This window comes from Lissotriton vulgaris, chromosome 6 (genome assembly GCF_964263255.1).
Source record: "Lissotriton vulgaris chromosome 6, aLisVul1.2, whole genome shotgun sequence".
In the NCBI taxonomy this organism is placed as follows: domain Eukaryota; kingdom Metazoa; phylum Chordata; class Amphibia; order Caudata; family Salamandridae; genus Lissotriton; species Lissotriton vulgaris.
Window position 1 is genome coordinate 1,867,294,144 of NC_141694.1, and position 24,362 is coordinate 1,867,318,505.

Consider the following 24,362-nt stretch of genomic DNA (forward strand, 5'->3'; position numbering starts at 1 on the left):
GTTTATATTGGTGAATACTGAAAAGTAGCAAAGTTAACCAAAAGTTTAGGTTTATCTTTGTGAATCGGGCCCTGTGACTCTGTGGACGTCTCGGACCATGGTACCCACTGCTGCCTTAAATGAATCCTGTCACGTCAATGACCCCGCCCTTCTTATGTCTGTCTTCCACTGTCATTGTCTTGAATCATCAAAAATAAAACCCTGTTCAATATTTCATAGAGACTTTATTTTGATTGAATGACTGCATGTTCACAATGTAGAACTTATGATCGTTGCACTTTAAAGCTAACACATCATGCCTCTCCCACTGGCCTAATCTACAACACTCAACCCAAAGGTGGATGCGCAAAATCACAGTTATAGAGATAGAAGACTCCATCATCGGCCCAAGGTTCTCCTGCCACGTGTGATAGGATGATCTCAGCAGGGCGTTGACGGGTGATCCAAGACAGGCTTCATCAGTCTAAAGCAGTAAAGAAAATAATAGTGAATATAAATGTATACACAGAAGCAATCCTAAATACACCAGAAATCCTTGCAATGCGATGTAAATACACAGTTGGAGTATCTTCATCCTAACCAAGCAGGGTTCTGCCCGGCCCACTCTACCGAGGCAGTAATACTCACTGTATTGGAAACGCTTAGAAAGGAAGCCGATAAGGGCTCCCCCCAGGCCTTGGTGCTGCTGGATTTGTCAGCAGCATTTGACACGGTTGATCATGGTATCCTGATCGACCGTGTCAGGATGGCCGGAATTTAAGGGACGGTGTCCAATTGGGCGGAGTCCTTTCTTAAGGAACGTACTCAATAAGTTCGCCTTTCACAATTCTCTGCACCTAAAATGGCAACAACATGTGGAGTGCCACAGGGTTCCTCATTGTCCCCTCACCTATTTAATCTTTACCTTCTTCCCTTACTTCACTCTTTGAAAAACAGGAAGGTATGCACATATAATTATGCAGATGATCTGCAACTGGCGTTCTGAATCGATAATTCATCTGATTCGATCTCTGAATTCCAGGCAACAATGCTACATATACGTGACTGGATGAATAACAACAAGTTAAAACTGAACCCAGATAAAACAGAAGTGATTCTGATAGGTGGTCCCTTGAACCCCTGGAACACTCATTTCTGGCCAAGTGATCTTGGCTCCCCACCTAACCCTTCTTCCTCAGCTACAAATGTCTGGGAGTGATCATCAATAGTGATCTCATTATGAAATCTCAGATAAGAGCCGTGACCTCCACCTGTTTCTTCCAGCTGAGGAAGATAAGGAAGATTAGGAGATTACTCACTCGGGAAGCCTTAATCCAGGTGGTCCTAGCCATGGTGATATCTCACCTGGATTATGCCAATTCTCTTTACTTTGGCATCCCGCTCTATCTTACAAAAAAACTGCAGATGGTTCAGAACCAGGTAGCAGGGCTGATCTCTCAACAACCTAGATGGGAACACACCTCTCCCACTATGAAGAGCTACACTAGATCCCCATCTTGCAAAGATGTGTGTTTAAAGTTGGTTGCTTTATATTTAAAGCTTTGCATGGTGCTATCCCAAAATTTATATCCAGACTTGTCTAAAAATATTTACCTGTACGGAGCCTACGCTCTGCTCACAAGAATCTTCTAACCATTCCTTCCTATAAACGGAAACGAATAGGTGGTTGCAGGTTTGCAGTATTGGCCCCCCGCTTCTGGAACACTCTCCCATCAGACATTAGAACCTATACGGAACATATGAAATTCCGTAGACTTCTTAAGACCTGGCTATTTATCCAAGCCTATAATTAGACTTGATGACAACTAATTAAATGAGGTCACAGCAAATTGTTTTTTTCTAGGTTCAGTGCCAAGAAATAAATCAGTGAACAAGCGCTTTATAAGAAATTTTAAAATAACATAACAATAAGGGGTATAATAATGAAAGAGAGTTGCCCTTGAGCCTGGCATGGGGGTGCAAGAGCAATGCAACTCTAAAGTTTGATTTATGAAGCCAGGCAAGGCCACCTTGTGTGTCCCTGAATGGCTTGATACATCTAGAGTAACGCAAAGCTTTGCGTTACCATGCATCCACCCATGGACTCTGACACATTCAAAGATTTACCATTAGTGGTAGGCCTGGGAGTGCATCACACTGCTATGCCTCCCCAGGTGAGGCGTTGAAATATCTTTATTTCTCCATGGTACCTCCACGTTCTGCAGCACACATACAATGAGGAAAATGCCTTGTTATTGTTTTTGTATAGAAAGGGGTCCCTACGTGCACAAGAACAATCCTCCAAAACACAGGCAAGTGTGCCTGCTTTGGCGCTAGGCAGTATATAGCTCACCAGCGCTAGGAAATAACAGGAATGTGCCATATATTTTTAAGTATGGTGCATTCCTGCCTTTTCCCAATCCAGCAGAGCAGCAAGGTGACTGAAGTGGAGTGGGGTGGCTCACTGGTTAGAGGCGGCAGACCCGAAGCAGAGAACGGCCCAGGACCAGGGTTCAATTCCCGACGCGGCAGGGTCGTGGACCAGGGTCAGCGGACTCGATAATTCTCGCCTTGTGCCGACTCTAACCAGGGATCACACTCGGCAACTCTGGGCATTAGCTTGCCTCATCTCTACAACGGTCCCCCACATTCCCCGGGGATGCCTGGTTTCACCTTGGAGATACCAGTAGGGACCATCTCACAGGGATAGCCAGGACGGGTTCCCCAGCGGTCTACAGCGCCACGACGCCTCAGGGCAGCAGTGCGCTTTACAAGACACATACATTTACATTTACATTTACTGAAGTCAATCTATACAGAGTCACATTTAACCAGACTTTAGACCAAGGAAGAGATCAAGCCAAGCCGCACTATTTCATACTGTGATCAGGGCAGACCACACTTTATTTTCATATCTGCAAGTAGTTGAGCTTCATAAAGCATGGTAAGTGAGCAGTTGTATTTTGCAGCTGCATGTGCCAGGTGCAGAAATACTTTTCACTGACCATCATTCAACATACATAATGAACATCACTTAAGATCATTTTTCCAGGCCAAGATAGCATTAAGACAATCAAAAAAGGTTATAAAGGTATAAAAGTTTTGTAAAAACGTTTTCCATGGCTTAAGGCTATCAATATTGATTAGCAAATGTTTTCCCTGCTATGAAATAATCTTAAGTCAGGATGTTACATGAATATAAAATCCTTTGTATAGCAGACCATTGAATCTCTAGCAAATGCCCAATGCCTAGTACAACCAAACTCCTATTCTGAAATATAAAAACAATTCAGCCCACATCATAAACATGTAACTTAATTAACTTATGAGCTCAAAATTCTACATTATCGGATTTTATGTTTCAGATCTGCATTAATTTATTGCAATCTATAATTCAAACATTTTTTTTTACCTTTACTTAAATTTAAAGGTCGCAGTGTCATACATTTATAGCTTGCCACAGTGCTTTTAGTTTAACATTAATTTAGGAAAATTAAATGACAATATATGGCAAATATGCAGTAGTTTAGTACAAGACAATACATTTTGAATATTTGTCTGATACAGTAGCCCAGTTGGGTCCAAAAGTGTTAGATCTGTAAGTTTAGTGTTTTGTTGTGGTGCCGATGTTAGCTTGAGGGGATGTGTGTAGTTGTGAATCTACGTAGCATTATCTGTAGTCTGGCTGGTGCTCGCGTTTCACATTCTCTCAGCTAGTCCCTCAGGGGTTGCCATATATCCTTAGGCCTAGATGTGAGGGGTTGCAGTTCTGCAAATAACTCACGAGTAGTATAACAGTAGGCCATTGTACACCCCTTATCTCCCGTGGCTTTCTTAATTACTGCTATTGCTGCTGTCAGCGGGATGCCTGGATTTGAGTGTGTGCACAAATGCACACCATGGTGTGAATGTGATTGACAGCATAGGGCCTGAATGGTCCCTGCTCTGTTAAACACAGCGTGGTGGTGAACACCAGACATTATGCAGATGAGCCATGCTGAATTGTTTAGAGGTGGCTCAGCTTGGGCTAGAGACGCTTTGGCTGTCAGACAGCCTCCTTCGTGCGCGTGAGACAAAGCAACAATCAACCTACGTTTGATGAGTACCGGTACTCTCCTTGGCAGCAGAGAAGTGCCGGTACTCAGAGCAGTAAAAATGAGAAATGCCAGTACTCAGAGCGGTAAAAATGAGAAGTGCCGGTACTCAGAGCGGTAAAAATGAGAAATGCCAGTACTCAGAGCGGTAAAAATGAGAAGTGCTGGTACTCAGTTCCAGTGAGTACTGGCCCATTTAAAGCACTGGACTCCAGCGCTTTAAAACCTACCATCAGTGCCTACATGTCTGTGTGAGGATCTCCAGCCATAGCTGCCATTGTGGTCTCTTCTGCCATGTTCCGAGTTTGCGCCAGCGACTGGTTCTTAACTGTGTCAAATGGCAGTCTGCGCTATTTGGGTTCTTCATGGGCCCTTCCACCATAGGATGCGCAGATTCCCACTCCTGTTGCATCCCCTGCGGTCAGTCTTTGAAAGGGGGGACCCTCCCTTGCTAGTCTACCAATCAGCCCCCAAGATTGGCACTGTATCTCTTTCCACAGCGAGTGGCTCTTTAGCAGCCTTCTCGCCTCACGGGGGATGGGCCCAGGGCGAACACTAGGTCTGGCTCATGGCTTCCCTCCAATATGTCAAGTGGCAGGTGCTCAGTTATTTGCTGCCTTTATCCGTACCCTTCCGACCTACCGCCTCTCATGTTAACAAGCATTTGCAATGCAATCAGACTCGCCTTTAGGACCTTATATGTGCACTGCGAACTCCTTCTGCGCAGACGTCTTCAGTGCTGCGATCCGTTGACAACATGCTCTCCACGGTGCAACCTCAAGAGAGAGGGCGGGTAGGAAAATCTGGGTACTCACCACGTGGGCATCCTCCTTAATTGGCTTTGATCTAGGGCACAGAATACCATGCAAACATGTAATATATACAGCCTCTCACGAGAGAGCACAGATGCATGTTCTTCCCTGCCATGTTCGAATGTATCTGCACAGGTAGGAAAGAGCTGCACACACGTGGTAATTGTGTAAGGTCATATTAAATGCCATATATCAAGATATCATGCGCAACAGCGTCCACATAACACAAGTGCCCACTCAACACGTCGCCGCTCATCTGTGCGGCACCCTCGAACATCTCTTGCCCGGAGATTGATACTATAAGACAGCTCCTGACCCCCCACAGTTTCATTTCACAAAGACTCCAGCTTTTAGGTGCAGCCTGTAACAGGTGTAGGTCTCCAAGCTCAAGGAGAACTCGAGGGACCTTGAGGGAGTGGAGGCTAGCGTCATCGGGATGCACGCACCACTCCTTCTAGTGGGTGTCTGGCACCCAGCAGCCTTCATGAGTGCCGGTAGACCCGGTAGACTCATGCTTTCTTTTTTAGGTTGAGCCTAGCACAGCGCTTCCTAAAAGCTCGTGCATGTGGCGCTCACACGCTATTGGCCCATGCGTCTGGCTTTATTATGCAATTGGCCAAAGGTGTGTGGATGTCCCAGCTTCTTTTAAAAGGTTTACTCCCAGAGCGTTTTGCTCTCGGGAGCCAGCAGGGGCCATGTGGTTTAATCAGCATGTGCACACTTGTTTTCCCCGTACAACCAATGAAACGCCAGCAGTGGTGCAGGGGCCATTTGTTTAGGTCAGGGTGCGCTCGCGCACTACTCCCAGGCTTGTTTTTGTTGCAATAAATACACAAGAACAGCCTTCCGTTCCATTCATATTTAATGAATAGAGTAGGTATCCGAATCTTTGAATGGGCTCCGCATTTGCTTGCCCGTGAGGCGCGTTCGCTGTGGGAGGACGCCTGGCTGGTACTCACGGCTGCAGCCGGTGGTCCCGGGCCGGGTCCTTCCTCCCTCTCACAATGTCCAATAATTGGCATGCGCGCGGAGGCCTTCGCTGACAGGCCGGGATTGAATGGGCTCTCAGTGCATGGCTGGTGGTGCATGTGGAGTGCAGCGGAGGCAGGCTGGCGAAGGAGCGGGTCCAGCTGGTAATCTGCGCTGCCTGCTGTGTGTACAGACGCAACTCAGCCTGCCCGCACTTCCTTTCGCAAACTGATATTAGAATAACGCAAGCTGCCTGCTCACAGAGAAGGGCTGAGTGAACTCTGTATGACGGTGACCTGACCTGACCTGGTCAGACCCGGTCGCTCCTCCCGCCGCCGCTGCCAAGCCGAGTTTCTGCCCCTGTGTGGAGTGGCCCCCTGTCCCTGCCCGCTCTCTCGTGCCTGCTAAGGTTTGCCTGTTGCCATTCGTGTTTTGCCCGAGTTTTGTTGATTTTACCGTCGCTCCCCTGCCGCCTGTGCTCCCCAGAGTGTTCCCCTGCCCCTCCGCCTGTTGTTGCCCTTCTGCTGTACCCATTGTAATTTTGTACTTGTGCTCCGTGTCTTCACTGTAATTGTGTACTTTTGCTCCGTGTCTCCATTGTAATTGTGTACTTTTGCTCCGTGTCTCCATTGTATTTTTGTATTTTCGCTCCGTGTCTCGTCTCAGCTGTTCCCCTGCCCCACCCCGCTCCCTGACGCTGCTTCCCGCAGCCCCACCCATGCCCCCTCGGCATCACCTCACCGCTCCCCCCCCACTCGCCACCCCGCTCTCGCCTCCCAGCTGCCCCTCCCTCCCACTAAGTAGTATTTAAGCCTGGCACACGGGGCGAGGAGCTGTGACCTGACCTGACCTGGTCATACCCGGTCGCTTCTCCCGCCGCCGCTGCCAAGCCGAGTCTCTGCCCCTGTGTGGAGTGGCCCCCTGTCCCTGCCCGCTCTTTCGTGCCTGCTAAGGTTTGCCTGTTGCCATTCGTGTTTTGCCCGTGTTTTGTTGATTTTACCGTCGCTCCCCTGCCCCCGCCTGTTGTTGCCCTTTTGCTGTGCCCATTGTAATTTTTTACTTGTGCTCCGTGTCTCCATTGTAATTGTGTACTTTTGCTCCGTGCCTCCATTGTAATTGTGTACTTTTGCTCTGTGTCTCCATTGTATTTCTGTATTTTCTCTCCGTGTCTCGTCTCAGCTGTTCCCCTGCCCCACCCCGCTCCCTGACGCTGCTCCCCTGCGGCCCCACCCACGCCCCCTCCGCATCACCTCACCACTCCCCCCCACTCGCCACCCCGCTCCCGCCTCCCAGCTGCCCCTCCCTCCCACTAAGTAGTATTTAAGCCTGGCACACAGGGCGAGGAGCTGTGACCTGACCTGAAATGGTCAGACCCGGTCGCTCCTCCCGCCTCCGCTGCCAAGCCGAGTCTCTGTCCCTGTGTGGAGTGGCCCCCTGTCCCTGCCTGCTCTCTCGTGCCTGCTAAGGTTTGCCTGTTGCCATTCGTGTTTTGCCTGTGTTTTGTTGATTTTACCGTCGCTCCCCTGCCGCCTGTGCTCCCCAGAGTGTTCCCCTGCCCCTCTGCCTGCTGTTGCCCTTCTGCTGTGCCCATTGTAATTTTGTACTTGTGCTCCGTGTCTCCATTGTAATTGTGTACTTTTGCTCCGTGTCTCCATTGTAATTGTGTACTTTTGCTCCGTGTCTCCATTGTATTTTTGTATTTTCGCTCCGTGTCTCGTCTCAGCTGTTCCCCTGCCCCACCCTGCTCCCTGCCGCTGCTCCCCCCCTGCCCCACCCACGCCCCCTCCGCATCACCTCACCGCTCCCCCCCCACTCGCCACCCCGCTCCCGCCTCCCAGCTGCCCCTCCCTCCCACTAAGTAGTATTTAAGCCTGGCACACGGGGCGAGGAGCTGTGACCTGACCTGACCTGGTCAGACCGGGTCGCTCCTCCCGCCGCCGCTGCCAAGCCGAGTCTCTGTCCCTGTGTGGAGTGGTCCCCTGTCCCTGCCCACTCTATCGTGCCTGCTAAGGTTTGCCTGTTGCCATTCGTGTTTTGCCCGTGTTTTGTTGATTTTACCGTCACTCCCCTGCCGCCTGTGCTCCCCAGAGTGTTCCCCCGCCCCTCCGCCTGTTGTTGCCCTTCTGCTGTGCCGATTGTAATTTTGTACTTGTGCTCCGTGACTCCATTGTAATTGTGTACTCTCCGTGTCTTTTCTCAGCTGTTCCCCTGCCCCACCCCGCTCCCTGACGCTGCTCCCCTGCGGCCCCACCCACGCCCCCTCCGCATCACCTCACCACTCCCCCCCACTCGCCACCCCGCTCCCGCCTCCCAGCTGCCCCTCCCTCCCACTAAGTAGTATTTAAGCCTGGCACACAGGGCGAGGAGCTGTGACCTGACCTGACATGGTCAGACCCGGTCGCTCCTCCCGCCTCCGCTGCCAAGCCGAGTCTCTGCCCCTGTGTGGAGTGGCCCCCTGTCCCTGCCCGCTCTCTCGTGCCTGCTAAGGTTTGCCTGTTGCCATTCGTGTTTTGCCTGTGTTTTGTTGATTTTACCGTCGCTCCCCTGCCGCCTGTGCTCCCCAGAGTGTTCCCCTGCCCCTCTGCCTGCTGTTGCCCTTCTGCTGTGCCCATTGTAATTTTGTACTTGTGCTCCGTGTCTCCATTGTAATTGTGTACTTTTGCTCCGTGTCTCCATTGTAATTGTGTACTTTTGCTCCGTGTCTCCATTGTATTTTTGTATTTTCGCTCCGTGTCTCGTCTCAGCTGTTCCCCTGCCCCACCCCGCTCCCTGCCGCTGCTCCCCCCCCGGCCCCACCCACGCCCCCTCCGCATCACCTCACCGCTCCCCCCCCACTCGCCACCCCGCTCCCGCCTCCCAGCTGCCCCTCCCTCCCACTAAGTAGTATTTAAGCCTGGCACACGGGGCGAGGAGCTGTGACCTGACCTGACCTGGTCAGACCGGGTCGCTCCTCCCGCCGCCGCTGCCAAGCCGAGTCTCTGTCTCTGTGTGGAGTGGTCCCCTGTCCCTGCCCACTCTATCGTGCCTGCTAAGGTTTGCCTGTTGCCATTCGTGTTTTGCCCGTGTTTTGTTGATTTTACCGTCACTCCCCTGCCGCCTGTGCTCCCCAGAGTGTTCCCCTGCCCCTCCGCCTGTTGTTGCCCTTCTGCTGTGCCCATTGTAATTTTGTACTTGTGCTCCGTGACTCCATTGTAATTGTGTACTTTTTATTTTTTTTGAAAACCTTTATTATATCGTTTAACAAAAAGTACAGAAGTTGCCCTACAACCACAGGGGCCGGTCACCACATATAAGCGATACGTATCAGGTGTTCCAATAACACAGCTCTTCAGCCGGCAACCCTGGGGTCCGGCAGCAGCAAAGGATATACGGTGCATTGAAAAAATTTCGGAGCAAGGATATACATAAGGTTTAATTTTACATTTAACTCCCCTCCCCCCCCCCCCGGAGACAAGCTAAAGAAGAAGATACAGGATATCCGGAGCTACACACTCGAAGGTATAATAAATGCGGGTAGGTGTGAGAAAGTAGTCGTGGATCAAGTTAGAGAAACAGTGAAGACGCAAGCGCTAATAGGTTCACTAAGGGTGAAGAACAAAACTACCGATCTCTCATCATAGCCGCCCACCCCAGACCCCGCCCACTCGTATACTTCAGGATGAAACCGAAAGTACTGCTACCGGACCCTGCAAGAAGAAAGAAAAGGGGGCCATAGAACACAACAAAGGCAAAATAACAAACCCCCCACGCACCCCACACCCTGCACCCCTGCAATGGCTACGGCCTACCCCACTAGCAGCATGCCTGTCGCCCAGAGGAATACCCTAAAAAGAGAGAGAAAGAAAGAAAAAGGGGCCATAGAACAAACCAAAGGCAAAATAACAAACCCCCCCACCACCGGCACCCATGCAATGGCTATGGCCTAACCCACTAGCAGCGGGCCGGTCGCCCAGAAACGTCCCAAAAAGAGAAGAGAAGCGGAGGAGGAGAGACAAAAACACACTCCCGGACTCCCTTACCCCCCACCAGATGTGACCACCCCGAAACAAGATCAAAATAGAATGCAGCGAAATACACAATCAATCCGGGGAAGCATGATACATACCACCTGACTCCCGCACTTTACAGGTCACAATCCCAGCAGCAGATGAAATTAGTTTTCCGAACCCTAAAAACCCCACAAGTTAACCCTGGCCAGTGCGATTCTTCACTAGAGCACTTATAACCCAGACCACAGCAACGATGAGAGAGGCAAGGCTTTCATAAAAGTTCCAGTCAGTATGAGCAAACCAAATAAAGGAGAAAAGTTCACGATATCCACAGAGCAAGCGAGGAAAAGCTTAAAAGATAAAACTCTCCAATAGTCACAGGTGATCTTGTTGAGGCACTCGAGGTTACCCATAGTGATAGTCAGCGGGATATAGCTCAAGCAGGGGACGCTGACAATGTTCACGGGCGCGTGATCTGTCTTGTAGGAATCAGCAGCGCACACAGAATCCGGCTTCCGCACAGGGTCCTCAAAGTTGAGCATACAATGTTCCGTGGGTAGTATAGCTGGCTGAGATGATGGCGAAAAGCCACCGTCCGGTCTCCGGCAAAGATCATCCATTGTTACGACAGTGCCTGGTAGTTGACGATGATCTGTGAGTGGAGCGCTCTAATGGCCGCCATTACGGCGTGCAGTGGTGGTGTGTCTTCTGCCCCCTCCATCTCCTCTCGCGAAGCGACAGATCAGGATGTGAACCCCAGAGGTCGACTACTCCGGGGTAGCAGGCACAACCGGAGCGGACAACAACAATGGGCGCTCTCACCTCACGATTTCTGCACCTTCGCCACTGGTCAGGGCTCCCGTTCGCACCCCCCGAAAGGCTTACGATGTCGCTGGGCGTCGGATACAGGGCTGCAGCAAACGAGGTGTCATGCTGCAGCGTGTGCGGTGCATGCAGGATACAAAATCGCCGTTAAAAACAGGTAAAGTGTGTCTCCGTTCGGGAGACCGGACGAAGCCCAAAGTTCACAGCCGATGTTGTTCAACTCCAGCCCGGATGGGTTGGAAATCGAGGCCCGGCTTCTACTCTGAGGTAGGCCGAGAATGAAACACGGCGTATCTTCGTCACCCGATGTGGTAAAAAGTTCGGGATTGCGCCTTCAGAGTCAGTCGCTCCTCGTGTACACGGGAGTCCGGTGTGGAAACAGGATAACTTGCAGGATATACGAGCAGCTGGCGGAGGTCGGCAGAGCCGGGAGCTTATGCGGCCATCTTGCTTGCTAGCGTAGCTCCTCCCCCGTAATTGTGTACTTTTGCTCCGTGTCTCCATTGTAATTGTGTACTTTTGCTCCGTGTCTCCATTGTATTTTTGTATTTTCGCTCCGTGTCTCCATTGTAATTGTGTACTTTTGCTCCGTGTCTCCATTGTATTTTTGTATTTTCGCTCCGTGTCTCGTCTCAGCTGTTCCCCTGCCCCACCCCGCTCATGCCGCTGCTCCCCCGCGGCCCCACCCACGCCTCCTCCGCATCACCTCACCGCTCCCCCCCCACTTGCCACCCCGCTCCTGCCTCCCAGCTGCCCCTCCCTCGCCTGCCCCCCCACTCTCTATTTATGGCAGAGTGCATGCGTACGCGCAGCGTTGGCGCGCAGCGGGCGCGCGCACCAAAGGCAAGCCCGTCTGCGCCCGTCCGTGCCTGGACCGCGCCCAGCGCCAGACCCCCTGGCCCCCAAGGATGCCAGCCCACCCGCCGGACCTACAACTACGCCACCCTCAACGCACTCAACACCGGCCGGATCCCCGGCTGCCACCCAGCTACCCCAGGACGCACCCACGGACCCTCCACCTGCCAATCCTGCAAGTTCTCCTGCATCCGGACCTGCACCGCACCCGCCGAGACGAGCACCAGCAGCAACCACCTGAAGTGCATCCTGCTCAACACCCGCTCCATCCACAGACACGCCGTGGAACTCTGGAACCTCCTCGACACCACATCTCCAGATGTCGCCCTCCTCACGGAAACCTGGATGAACGCCTCCTCAGCACCCAACATCGCCATCGCTATCCCGGACGGTTACAAGATCACCCGAAAGGACCGCGTCAACCAGACTGGTGAAGGCATCGCCATCGTCCACAAGAACACCATCCGCATCATGACTAACTCCGACGACACCCTCACAGCCGCCGAACACCTGCACTTCCAGATACACACCGACCCCAAGACCACCCTCAGAGGCACCTTCATCTACAGACCCCCGGGACCACGCACACAATTCAGCGAAGACATTGCCAACTTCATCAGCCTGCACGCCCTCCCCTCCGCTGACTACATCCTCCTCGGGGACCTCAACTTCCACCTGGAGAACAACAACGACCGCAACACCACCACCCTGCTGGACAACCTCGCCAACCTCGGACTCAAGCAACTGGTGACCACCCCACCCACTACGCCGGCCACACGCTAGACCCCGTCTTCTCCTCCAGCAAGGACATCTCCTTCAGCCACGCCTCCGGACTCCACTGGACAGACCACAGCTGCGTCCACTTCAGCTTCAGCAAGACCACGCACCACCACCACCAGCAACAGGTCCCCCGCAGAAGCTGGAACAAGATCACAGCCGACCAGCTCGCCACATCCCTGAGCCAGAACCCTCCCGCCAGCTCAGCGAACCCCAACCAAGCCGCCAACAACCTCACAAAGTAGATCAGCAACTGCACAGACGACCTCGCTCCACTGAAGACCCCCCCCACCAGACCCGGCACCAAGAAAGCATCCTGGTTCACCGACGAACTCAAGAGCTCCAAGAAGAACTGCCGGGACCTCGAGAAAGCCAGGCGCAGAGACCCAACAACAGACAACATGACCGCCCTCAAGCTCGCCACCCGAAAACATCACCAGCTGATCCACACCACCAAGAAAACCGCATTCAAGGAACGACTAGACAACAACGCCCACAACAGCAAGGAACTCTTCAACATCGTCAAAGAGCTCTACAACCCCAGCGCCGGAAACAACGACATCACTCCCTCGCAAGACCTCTGCAACTCGCTCGCTGCGTTCTTCCACAGCAATATCGCAGACATACACACCAGCTTCAGCACACAGCCGACGCACCCTACGACCGTACCAACGGCCCCCACCACCACCCTCCGCGCCTGGACCCCGGTCAACACCGAAGACACCATCCGCACAATGAACTCCATCCACTCCGGATCTCCAACGGACCCCTGCCCCCACCACGTCTTCAACAAGGCCGACTCCGTCAACGCACCCCATCTACGGGACATCATCAACGCCTCCTTCAACACCGCCACCTTCCCAGAGAGCCGGAAGCACGCCGAACTCAGCGCCCTACTGAAGAAACCATCAGCAGACCCCATGACCTCAAAAACTACCGCCCCGGAGAAGGAGCTACGACAGCAAGCAAGATGGCCTGACCTTCTACACTCCCACCCGCCAGCTACGATCGACCAGCCATGCCCTCGCCGCTGTCTCCCGCATCCGACGAGCCACAACGGGAGGAAGATCCTTCTCCTACCTGGCTGCCAAGATGTGGAACTCCCTCCCCATCCACCTCTGCCTGACCCGAGACCACCTCTCTTTCAGGAAGCAACTCAAGACCTGCCTGTTCGAGCAGTAGCGGACCCCCCTCCCCCAAGCGCCTTGAGACCCTCTGGGTGAGTAGCGCGCTATATAAATGTTTTGATTGATTGATTGACTCAAATGCAAATCCCCATTATGTTTATTTGTGTCCAATAATGACTTCCTACTTGAATGGCAGGCTCAAGATTTGCAGATATATGCGCTGTTCATTGCCTGCGCTGTTCATTGCTGGGTGGCGTTCGTGATTTGCCAATGATTTGCCCACGAGAGAGATGTAAACCGCGCAGGATACTTAGATTTACAGAACTGAAACGCCATACTTGTAAGTGGTTCCACCTTTCCGGAAGCCTAGTGATTCGGCCAGTGCAATGGAGGAAGAATGCATTGCAAGGGGCATCTGTGCTCGGGGAAGCGCCAAAGACCTGCCTTAATGACATTGATATAGTGTTAACAGTCTGTTACTATCTGCGTGTATTCTTTAAGTGTAATAAATACCTCACTCATTCTTGCGGCGGTGTTAATATTGGGTCTATTAAGCCGGCCTCATGCTCCATTAGCCTTTTTTTGGGCCTGACCTAATGAGGCGAGGGGGTCCTGAGCATAGTGTTAGAATGCAGAGGGCTCCATTCTCACCCGGGTAGCTCATTAACACTGCATAGAAAGATGATCAATGCTCGTCCATTACCATCCCTGGCACAGAGGGCTGCTCCAAAGGCACGCGGCCTGGTGTCAGAGGGGCCTTTGTCCCTCCCAGCCCGTTGCTGCACAACAACGGCGCAACCCAACCACAGGAAGTGATCGTTTGTCATTCAGCACTTCACTGTTTGTGGCATAAAAGCATTAAATCTTTTTCTAGGCACTTAGCTCCAGAAGAGAAGCAAAACTTGGTGGCAGCTCATGCGAAAAGGAGTTACTGCTATACTGGAGTTTAGGGAGTCTGTCATTCGTGGCGTGCTTGTGGCACTTTCCAGAGTATTTTGGCTATTGTAGGAGGAGTTTCCGTGAGCCATTTTGTTTTCAACTTGCCTACCCAGCTCTCCCCTGAGTCAAGGCCCACGTGCCCCTCTTTGTGAATTCTGCAATGCTGAGTCACCCCCCCATCCCTCTGGGATTATTGGATTCTGTAGGAGTGGTACCTGGCTCACCAGCCTCCTTCAGGCACCATCGTCGGGACTGAAGGAGACCTTCACTCTTGTTTACACACGAGACAACGCCTCCTATTTATTTTCTTTAAAACATTCAATATAGAGGGCGGAGTCTGCCGAGCAAAGATGGTGGTCGCACCTTGAGTGCGCTCCCGGACCCCTCTACCATCCGATCGCCATCCAGACAAGAAGAGAGCCACTTACCTGCATATCATCGCCCCCGGTAATGCCGTGCACCCGGCTGCTTCCATAGCGGCTGAATTTTGGCAACAAGGTCCCCTCCTGGGTGTGAATCACTGGCTCGGAGGGCGCTGGCCCGAGATGGCGGCGCAGCCGTATTGACAGCTGCATTCTGAAGCGCTGAGACCCTCGGAGCCCAGTTGCAGGGAGCGGTGAGCAGGGGCGTCCGGAGAGATATTGAGGGCACCTACGGTGTGCCGTGGGTGCTGGAGCGCTGCATGCTCGTCCCGGGGCATTTTTCCACGAGTACAGGGCTGGGGGCCGGGCGGGCTGCGCGTGGCGGGGTGTTGCCGGGCAGGCTATCCTCGCTGGGAGCCACCATTGCCATCATCTGGGGGTCTAAGCCCTTCGGCCGCTGTGTCGGGCGGCGGGCTGGCTGGCTGGCGGAGAATCCTGCTACCGGCCTGGGTGCGGGCAACCGCTGTGGAGCTCGGCAGTCACTGTTGTCTTCTGTAACCCCGCTGTAGTCTGACCCCTTCGACCGCTGTGTCGGGTGCCGAGCGGGCTGCGGAGTGACGGCCTGGGTGAGGGTGAGTCCTGCTGCCTCCTAGGGCTGACGTCTGCCCTGGCCTGTGTGCAGGTGCACCGCTGTGGGGATCGGCCGTCGGGCTGGGAGTGCATGCCCAGAGGGGCCGGCTCATCCGCATCACTGGCAGTAAATCCCGGCTGTGGGAGGGGGTCCTGTGGTGGACGGTAGATGGCCCCTCTGCGAGCGCGGACGGCCTAGCCTGGAAATCGCTTTGTGCCCCTCAACACCGGGGCGGGGTGGTCTCGGCCACTTTTTCAGGCGGCCGTGCTGCGTTCCTTCCGTCTTTGGGCCTGGGGCCTTGACTGCGATGGGCCCGCGCTCCTCCTGACCTGCCAGTGATGCTGCATCCTAATTGATTGTTAGCCTCGTGGGTGGTGCTTGGTGATAGGCGACTGGCCGCATATATTGGGCGGTGAGGGGGTCCTCTCCCGGGCCTTCCTCCATCCTGGGCCAACCCGTGGGGCTCTGGGGGACAGCTTCTGTTCTTCCCGCCCTCCTTGGTGGCCTGACTGAACACTAGGCCCCTTTCCGGGAGGCCTAAGCCTTTGCTGCACTCCTTTGGATCTCCTGAGCTTGGGACTCCTCGGGCTGGCCTGGCCGCTGGGCGGTGCTCCTTTCTTCTTGGGCTGGTGCAGTGGAGTTTGGGGTGTTCGAATGGGCTTCCTGAGCAGCGTGGGGGTCTTCCAGTGAGTCCTCCCCCCTGGCCTGCTGTCGGAGCCTGGAGATCTGCACCTAGGACCCACGTCTTCTAACCGGATGTCCTTGCCCTAGCTGGTTCACCCGCGGGTGGCCTCTGTGGGCCCATCACCTTCCCCTCGGTTGGCTCCTTAGACCTGGACTCTCTGGGGGATACGGTGGCGCCTGCACCTCGAGTCACTCTGAGACTTTCCCATCTGCCCCCGGGAGCGCCGCCATGGTCCGGAACGGTCTGGCCAGGACCCGGCCACTCAGACCAAGATGGACCGTTTCACAACCACCGACGGTGGGGCCACGAGGGGTGCCGCCGACAAGGAGGCATCGCCTCCGTCCAATCTGTCCACCATCCTGCAGGCCATGCACACCTCGCAGTCATCAATTGAGGGCAAGATAGAGGAAGTCCGGGTGGACATGACCCTCATTCTGCAGGACCTCCAAAACGCCACAGCCCGGATCACTGAAACTAAATCCCGCATATCATCAGTGGAAGATGACGTTCAGCAACTTAAGAGACAGGTGGCGCGCCTCCAGGCTAATACTCAGGAGCTGCATCGGAGGACCGAGGATCCCAAAAAACTATTGTGCTGCAACAATCTTTGCCTGGTGGTATTTCCGGAGGGGGCGGAGCAGGGACCACCATTCAGTGCCTCGCATAGGCACTGATCCCCCCAAAGAGTCCCCACTCACTGGGACTCCTCTATCTGCTCTTCGACGGGGCTGCGGATGGAGCTCTCTCTTACTCGGGAGAGCCTCACTGCTGTGGCGGCATTATTCCTTCTCCTCTCGGCGGTGGCGGGGCTCACATTCTCACAAGAGCCTCGCTGGGGGAGCCGTCACCATCTCCTTCACGGCGCGGGGCTCCCTCCTTGCATGGGAGCCCTGCAGCACTCACCCTGCCTCCTCTTCCGTCCACACTTCCTGGTTGGTGGCCCCGGGGCTCTCCACAGCTCACAGGAGCCCCGGGCCGCGGGAGGACTTCACTTCCTCTCTCTCTGGGCTCGAGGAGGCGGGATAGGCTCCCGACCTCCTCTCTGGTGACACCACTTCCGGCCGCATTCGGGACTTCCGTCCTATGGCCCCGCCCACAGTCAGGTGGGCTGCGGGCCACGGCGGGGGCTATTTTCGTGGGCAGAATTAGAGAGGTAGGCTCACTCGCAATAAAAAGTAAATAGCGGGTATGCACCCGAAAAATAAATAAAATAAGTCCAAAGAGCGCAAATGAGGGGTAGGCTCCATCCAAATGGGACGGTAAGAGCAGGGTGGACTCCTGCTACGAAGGGGCCATGAGGAAAAGGCGCACATCGCTCCCGGGCGCTAGGGGGGCATATAAAGCATCAACGGCCCCAGGAAATGACCCCTATAACAAGGAGGGCCCCAGGAACACAGCCCCCATAGGTGAAGGGGGCAGGAGGGTCCCACAAAGATCTGGACACCAAAAGATGGAGCAAGCAGCTCCCAAGAAAAAGGAAAGTCCTCCAACATCCATCAGCAATCCAGGGGCTGGGCAGGGCCCAGGGAGGCAAGCCTTCCCCTGGGCCCCAGCAGCAGCACATGAGGTCACAGCCTCTTTTTATACACCAAATCCCTTTGTCTCTAGGGTGCAGGGTGGGGGAAAACCAGACGCAGCTGGTTCTGGAGCACTTTATTTATTTATTTGAAAGTTTTATAGAGCGCGAACAAGACCCTTGCAGGTATCAGAGCGCTTCACAGTAAAGAAGTGCATAGACATACAAACAATAAAATAAGCTGTAACGTAAGGATGGCATCAAAAGCAATTGACAAATCAAACATTTAAGGATAATGAGGACCAAAAGGGTGGCAGCAGAGAACAGTCAATGGTTAGAAGAGAAAGTCAAGTAAGGTGCGACACCGTACCGATGGGGTTTGATGGATGATGAAAATTCTTTGAAGGTAAAAACGACAAAAATAAGTGGCGCACAGATGTAAAAGAAAGATTCAAGCATTGAATGGGTGGCAAGGAAGAATGGATGGAAGATGATAGTAAATTGATGGCAAAAAAAAACAGTACGTGGAGCAAGGCTGTACATGTAAGATCCACAGTCATGTGAGGCAATGTTTATGTGAATTTAGCCATAAGGATGCTTTTTACTTCCAGTTTGAAGGAAGAGGATGAGGGGTTCAGTCTTATTTCTGGTGGTACGGCATTCCAGATCCTAGGTGCCATTCCAGAGATGGAGCGACTATACGTTTTTTTCTTTTTGAATTTTGTGGTTTCAGAAGGAGGTTGTCAGCACTTCTTGTTGATCTTGAACCTCCAGATATTGTGAGTTTTTGTGTGAGATAGCTGGGCGCATTGTGATGTAGAACCCTGTGCGTCATGCAAGCTATTTTCAGTTAGATTCTGGCTTCAAATGACAGCCAATTTAAAGATTTTAGATCAGGGGAGATGTGGGCCCTTTTTTTAGCCATTTATTAGTCTTGCTGCCGCGTTGGTAGATGCTCTTAGAGGAGCTGTAGTGGTCTTTTTTTTTCCATTTCTTTTGTAAAATATTTTTAATAACATTTTCAAAGTACTCACAGTACATCAGAAGACAATTAGTAGTGTCACAGTGGGATGAATACACTATAAAAGAAGGAAAGACAAAGTAGACTGTTTACACATGCCTGGGACGATGAGGATGTTAATACAGTTGACATTGTCCAGACGTGAGTCCAAAGAAAAAACAGGGGGGATAAACCGTGGCCGTGGTACTGGGAGAGGAAGGGATGGGTAGAAGAAGGGGGGGGGGGACAAGGTCCAGGATGCACGATCATGTATAATGTCTAGATAGCAGCCGCTACGGGCCGGGGGGGGGGGGGGGAGCAGGGGCGTTTAAAGCTTACAGCGGTTGTCTGTTAGAGTGTACCTCCAGTTGGGGTGCAGCGGGCGGTGCTTGTTAGGGTTTTCCTGGCGATTGCTGGTGGGCATGCTCGGAGGGGGGGAACAACAGGGGGTGCGTTGACGCGAATGGTTATCCCCGCCAATGGACCCTATTGCGGTGTGGGTGTTGTCTGGGTCGCGGGAGGGGGCTGGGGGGAATCGGGGGATGGGACGCGCGTGCGCCTGTTTAAACTGGTGAGATAACATGGCCCACTCCAGTGATATGGGGTGCTTGCGGTGGCCCTTGGCTTCCTCCTCTCGCAGGAGTTCCTCTTCCGCTAGTGCCCATTTCTGTACCGCCCCCACCCATGCTCCAAAGGGGGTCCCGAAGTTGCCCACCAGCGCATGGCGATGTTTCATTAGCTAAGAGCAGGACAATGCCGCGAAACGGACCTGTACTTTGTGTGTTTTTGGTCTTCGGAAAATCCCCAGGGCAACCGCTTCTAGTCTAAGACTGCGAGTCCGGTGAGTGTGCGTATAGAGGCGAGTTTGGTGGACCAATAGGATTGTAGAACTGGGCAGCTCCAAAACATGTGTAGGAAGTATGCGTCAGGTGAATGACACCTGAGACAGAGGAATTGCGTATCTGGGTAGAAGCGCTGGAGTCGCGCTGGCGTCTGATATGCCCTGTGTAAAATGTAAAATTAAACGTTCTTGAATCTCGCGTTTCTGGACACCTTCTTGGGGAATTCATGCGCCCTGACCCACTCTCCGTCATGTAGCTGGCGTCCGAGTTCGTCCTCCCAGGTGGCTCTCAAAGTGAGTAAGGGCTTGTGCGCAAACTCGCAAATTGACTTATACAGCCAGGTAACAAGGTGTCAACCTATGCCCATGTACAGGATGGTGTGGACGACTGGGTGTGTCACGGGTTAGCCGAGGTGAAGATCACAATGCGGGCGAAAGGCGGTGATGAATTGTCGGTGGCTCAGAAACTGTCCAGGGGGGAGGTCATAGTCCTCCATGAGTTGTTCGTATGAGCGAAGCTGTCCCTCCGCGAACTACTCCTCCACCTCTGTGATCTCGGACACAGTCCACAAACGGAGCATTGTGGGAGTGAAGTCGGTCTCTCAGTTCGGCCAGCCGACCAGCGGTAGCCGCGGGGAGTAGCACGGGGTCCCTGCCGCGATGCGATGGATCCGCTGCATACATCGGCGAGCCACCGATACCTGCAAGGGATAGGTCCGGCGGGGACCGGTTCCTGGGAGCAACAGTCGGCGGAGCTCTGGGACGGGAATCAGGCCGCATAGTGTGGGTCTCCCCGGTATTCCTACCTGCCGTCCAGTATGACAGCCACTGAAGCTGTGCGGCCAGGAAATACGACTCAAAGGCGGGGGCGCCTAGTCTCCCCTGGGTGGTGGGCAGCTGTAGTCTGGTGAGCGCGATACGGTGTCGGCCTGTCCCCCATATGAGCGCGCGGAGGAGTGCATCTAGTTCGCAGATGAAGCTACCGGGTGGGATGACTGGCAGATTTGTAAAGTAATATAATAGTCGAGGAACGATGATCATTTTGGCTAAGGCCACCCTACTGATTGGTCCCATCGGGAGACGTCTACAAAAGTCCATGGACGACCGAATGCCTGCCAACACCCGACGGTGATTGCCCTCGTAGATGTCGGGGGGAGAGTGGTATAGGCTGACCCTAAGGTAACGAGGTGCGCCCGTGCTCCATCGTAAAGTTTGTGGACCGATGCGTATCTCTCGCCAGGCTAGGGAGTGATGGAGGGGATAGATTGTGGATTTGTCCCAGATTACCTGGAGGCCGGACGCTTCCACGAACTCCGCCAGGGCCGTCCATATGGGTGTCAAGTCCGCAGCGACATCCCTATTATATAGAATGAGGTCGTCTGCGTACATGGAAACGCAGTGTATCGAGTTCACCATGGGTATACCCCAGGCAGTTCCCTCTTGGCGTAGGCGGATCGCCAGGGCAAAGATCAGAGGGAACAGGGGGCAACCCTGCCTGGTACCCCTCCTGACTGGCAGCGGGGATGAAATGTATCGACCCAGCCGTACCCGAGACGTAAGGTTCGTGTATAACAGGTTGGTGTATCACAGAAGGGTGGGGCCTATCCCCGCACGACGCAGGACGGCGAATAAATACGGCCAGGTTAAGGTGTCAAAGGCCTTTTCGAGGTCGAGGATAATGCAGGCCGCACGAGGGAAGGACGAATCCGCATTGGTTCGGATGGACCAAGGGACCTAGTATTTGTTCGTACCGGGTTGCTAGAATTCCACCCAGGACCTTGCAATCGGCAGAGAGGAGTGTGATGGGGCGGTAGGAGGACAACTGTTGGGGATCTTGGTGTGGTTTAAGGAACGTTACTATGACGGACTCGCGAAGAGATCCCGGAAGTTCTCCTTTCTCAAATGCGTCCAGAAACATAGCGGTCAGACGGGGGACCAAAAGGGCAGAAAAAGTGCTGTAGTACTCGAGGGGCAGGCCATCAAGACCAGGCGCCTTGTTTCGTGCTAGTGTGCGGATCGCGCCAGAGACATCAGCCTCTGAAATTTTGGCATCTAGGGTGTCCCTATCAGCATCCAAGATGCGCGGGAACGGAAGGGGGTCCAAAAAGTGGCTGGTTGCTCCCTGCCGAAGGTCCGTCGGGGTGTCATAAACCACAGCATAATGTTGCTGAAATGCGTTTAAAATGTCTAGTTGGGAGCGCACTAGGACACCCGCGGGTGTCAGGATCTCCGTAATGGGTTTGGTGTCAGTATCCTGCTTGGCTAACCAGGCTAAGAGTGTACCCGTTTTGTCCCGTTCTTTGTGGACCCGGGTGGCATATGCGCAAAAGTTAAATTTGCGCAGATCTGTCAGGGCCGTGGTGTACTGCGTTCTGGCTTCCGCCACCTGGGCCACTGTCGCAGCATCCGCATCCTCCTTTTTCGTGAGTGTTGCCAGCTTGTGTTCGGTTTTTACAAGAGTGCGTTCCAATGTGCGGCGGACCCCTACCACTTGTTTGATGCATGTCCTTTGGGCCACTACTTTGTACGCGTCCCATTCCACTAGTCTGGATGAGGCGGACCCAGCGTTATGAGCAAAGTATTCTCGTATACTTAGTGCATGGTCGTGCCGGAAAGTCTAGTCGGTGAGGCAGTCCCGTGGGAGGCGCCATGTGGGCACCGGTGGGTGGGGGGGTCTCCATCGGATGCATAAGATGTGTGCGTCGTGGTCAGAGACTATCCGGCCCAAGTAGTCAGCGTGTTGAACCTGAGGTATCAGGGATGAGGTGCATAAAAATCTATCTAAGCGGACCCGTAAATTATGGGGGATGGATTGGAACGAGTAAAGCCTTGTGTGAGGGTGATGGGCTCTCCACGCATCTATTAACGCCCAGTGACCAACCCAGCGGTGGAAGCGCTCTGACCGTGTGTGGGCCGGGGAGTGTAGTGGAGGTGGATGTGAACTGTCAAGTGTAACGTCGAGTTCACAGTTGTAGTCGCCCCCTAAAACCCAGGGAAGGGATGCGAATGGAGCTAGCGCGCCAGAGAGGGAGTCCCAAAACTTTTCTTGTTCAGTATTTGGGGCATATATGCTGCCTAACAAAATGGGTTGCCCATCTAGCAGTCCCTCCAACAAGGCATACCGTCCCTCCCTGTCCACCACCCTGCGGGTTTCCTGAAAGGGGGTGCCCGGGTGAACCCAGATTAGCGCGCCGCACGCAAACGCAGAGTAGGATGTGGCACAGATAGTGCCGCGCCAGCGAGACCGAAGTTTGGCAACTTCTGGCGCCGCGAGGTGCGTCTCTTGGAGGAATGCGATTTGCGCATGTTGGCGTTTGATATAAGCATATGTGGCATATCGCTTGCGCGGTCAATGAAGGACCCGGGCATTTAGGGTGAGAAGGCTGACATCAGCGCACTGCATTGGGAGGTTTAGTGGGCTGGCCCCGCGCTGGGGAGCGCAATCGTGCTGGTGAAGGGCATGGTCTTGAAGTGTGACTGAGCTGCATCGGTCCCACTGGAGGTCCCTGCCCATTTTCGCCCGGGTGTGTTGGCTGTCCCGCTGTACATGTCTCCTGTGGGGTGCGGAGGGTATGAAAACAGGGTAAGGGCTACTTGTAACTGGGTGGGAAAACTAGCCCAATACGTGGGGCGTATCTGAGAACTTGATACGTCCAAACTGGCGTTCATAGTACAAGTGAGCGAACAAACAATGCATGGGGTGGCAGTGCATGTCTGCGAGGCAAGATCCCGCTGGGGCGTTAGCAGGAGTAATGTTCGTCATTGGAGAGTGTCATAAGGTAAGTGGGCAGCGACATCTGGCACCAGTATCTTTCTGTCAGAAGCACCTTGGTCCGTGCGCCTATCAGTGTCGGCGGCCTCCAAGGTACAGTGTTCAGTGTTCGGTTCCCTCAGCGGAGGGTACCAGTGAGGAGTGAAGTGGCCGGAGGAATGGTAATAGAGTCAGCTGTGGGACGGGCACCGTTGCTGTCGTCCTCGCTTCCCGACGAGAAAAAGTGGGGAGCCCCCTCAGCGTCTTCCTCAGACTGGGGAGCCTCTAGATCAGTAACAGCCTGGAGAGCCTGTGGCGTTCTCGCACAATCTGTTAGATGTCCGGGGAGTCCACCACGTGGCGTCCCGCAGGTTCCCTCCTGGTACCTTGTTTTTGGGACTGCGGCTGCTGTTTGACGCGTTTCCTGTTGCGTGGTGCCCTTTGTGTGCACCTACGCGGCTCTTCATCCGCTGGGCTCCGCGTACAGTGTTGGCCCGCCCAGTTGCAAGCGTCTGTCGCTGTGGAGAAGAAGTGCGTGGTTCCAGCGTGGACAACTTTCAGGCGGGCCGGGAATAGCAATGCGTATTGGATGTCATTTGCCCGCAGTCGGCGTTTCACCTCCAGGAAGGAGGCTCTAAGTTTTTGCACTGCTTTGGCATAGTCTGGGAATATCATGATGTGCAGGTTTTTGACCTGCAGCGGACCCGCACGACTGGTGGCACGCAGCACCGCATCACGGTCTTGAAAATGCAAGAACTTCGCCAGCAGGGGACGGGGGGCATTGCCGGGTGGTGGCTTGCCTGATGGGACCCTGTGAGCACGCTCTATGGAGAAGAAAGATGTGCAGTCCTTAGACGGGGTGAAGGACTTGACCCATGCATCCATGTATTCGATGGGATGCGTCCCCTAGACGCCCTCCGGAAGACCCAGCACCCGTATGTTGCAGCGCCGGGAACGCCCTTCCAAATCATCCAGGCGATCCTCCACAGCAGCCAGGCGTCCCAAGGTTGTTCGAAGGGTTTGCTGTTGAGCGCGTAGGGTGGGTTGTACGTCTGCGAGTGTGCGCTCCCCTTCCTTCACCCTATCAGCCAACTTACGGTGGTCATCACGGATTAGGTTGATGTCCGTGATGAGGGTGCCGAGGCGTTCCTCCATGGAGGCCCTGGAGAGTTCAATGGCTGCCAGGACTTGGTCCAGTTTGTCCGAGATG

At 53.8% G+C, this 24,362-nt stretch overlaps 1 protein-coding gene across 2 annotated transcripts in view; it reads right to left on the reverse strand.

The window, feature by feature from the left end:
* Window positions 1–210: 210 nt before the first annotated feature.
* Window positions 211–24,362, reverse strand: part of LOC147709694 (nigwaprin-b-like) — a 110,779-nt gene continuing 86,627 nt past the window's right edge. For both annotated transcript variants that reach the window (XM_086925535.1, XM_086925534.1), the window contains one exon: window positions 211–463. In XM_086925535.1, the coding sequence (XP_086781661.1) occupies window positions 459–463 (5 nt within the window). In that variant the 3' untranslated portion in view covers window positions 211–458. The remainder of the gene's footprint in view (window positions 464–24,362) is intronic.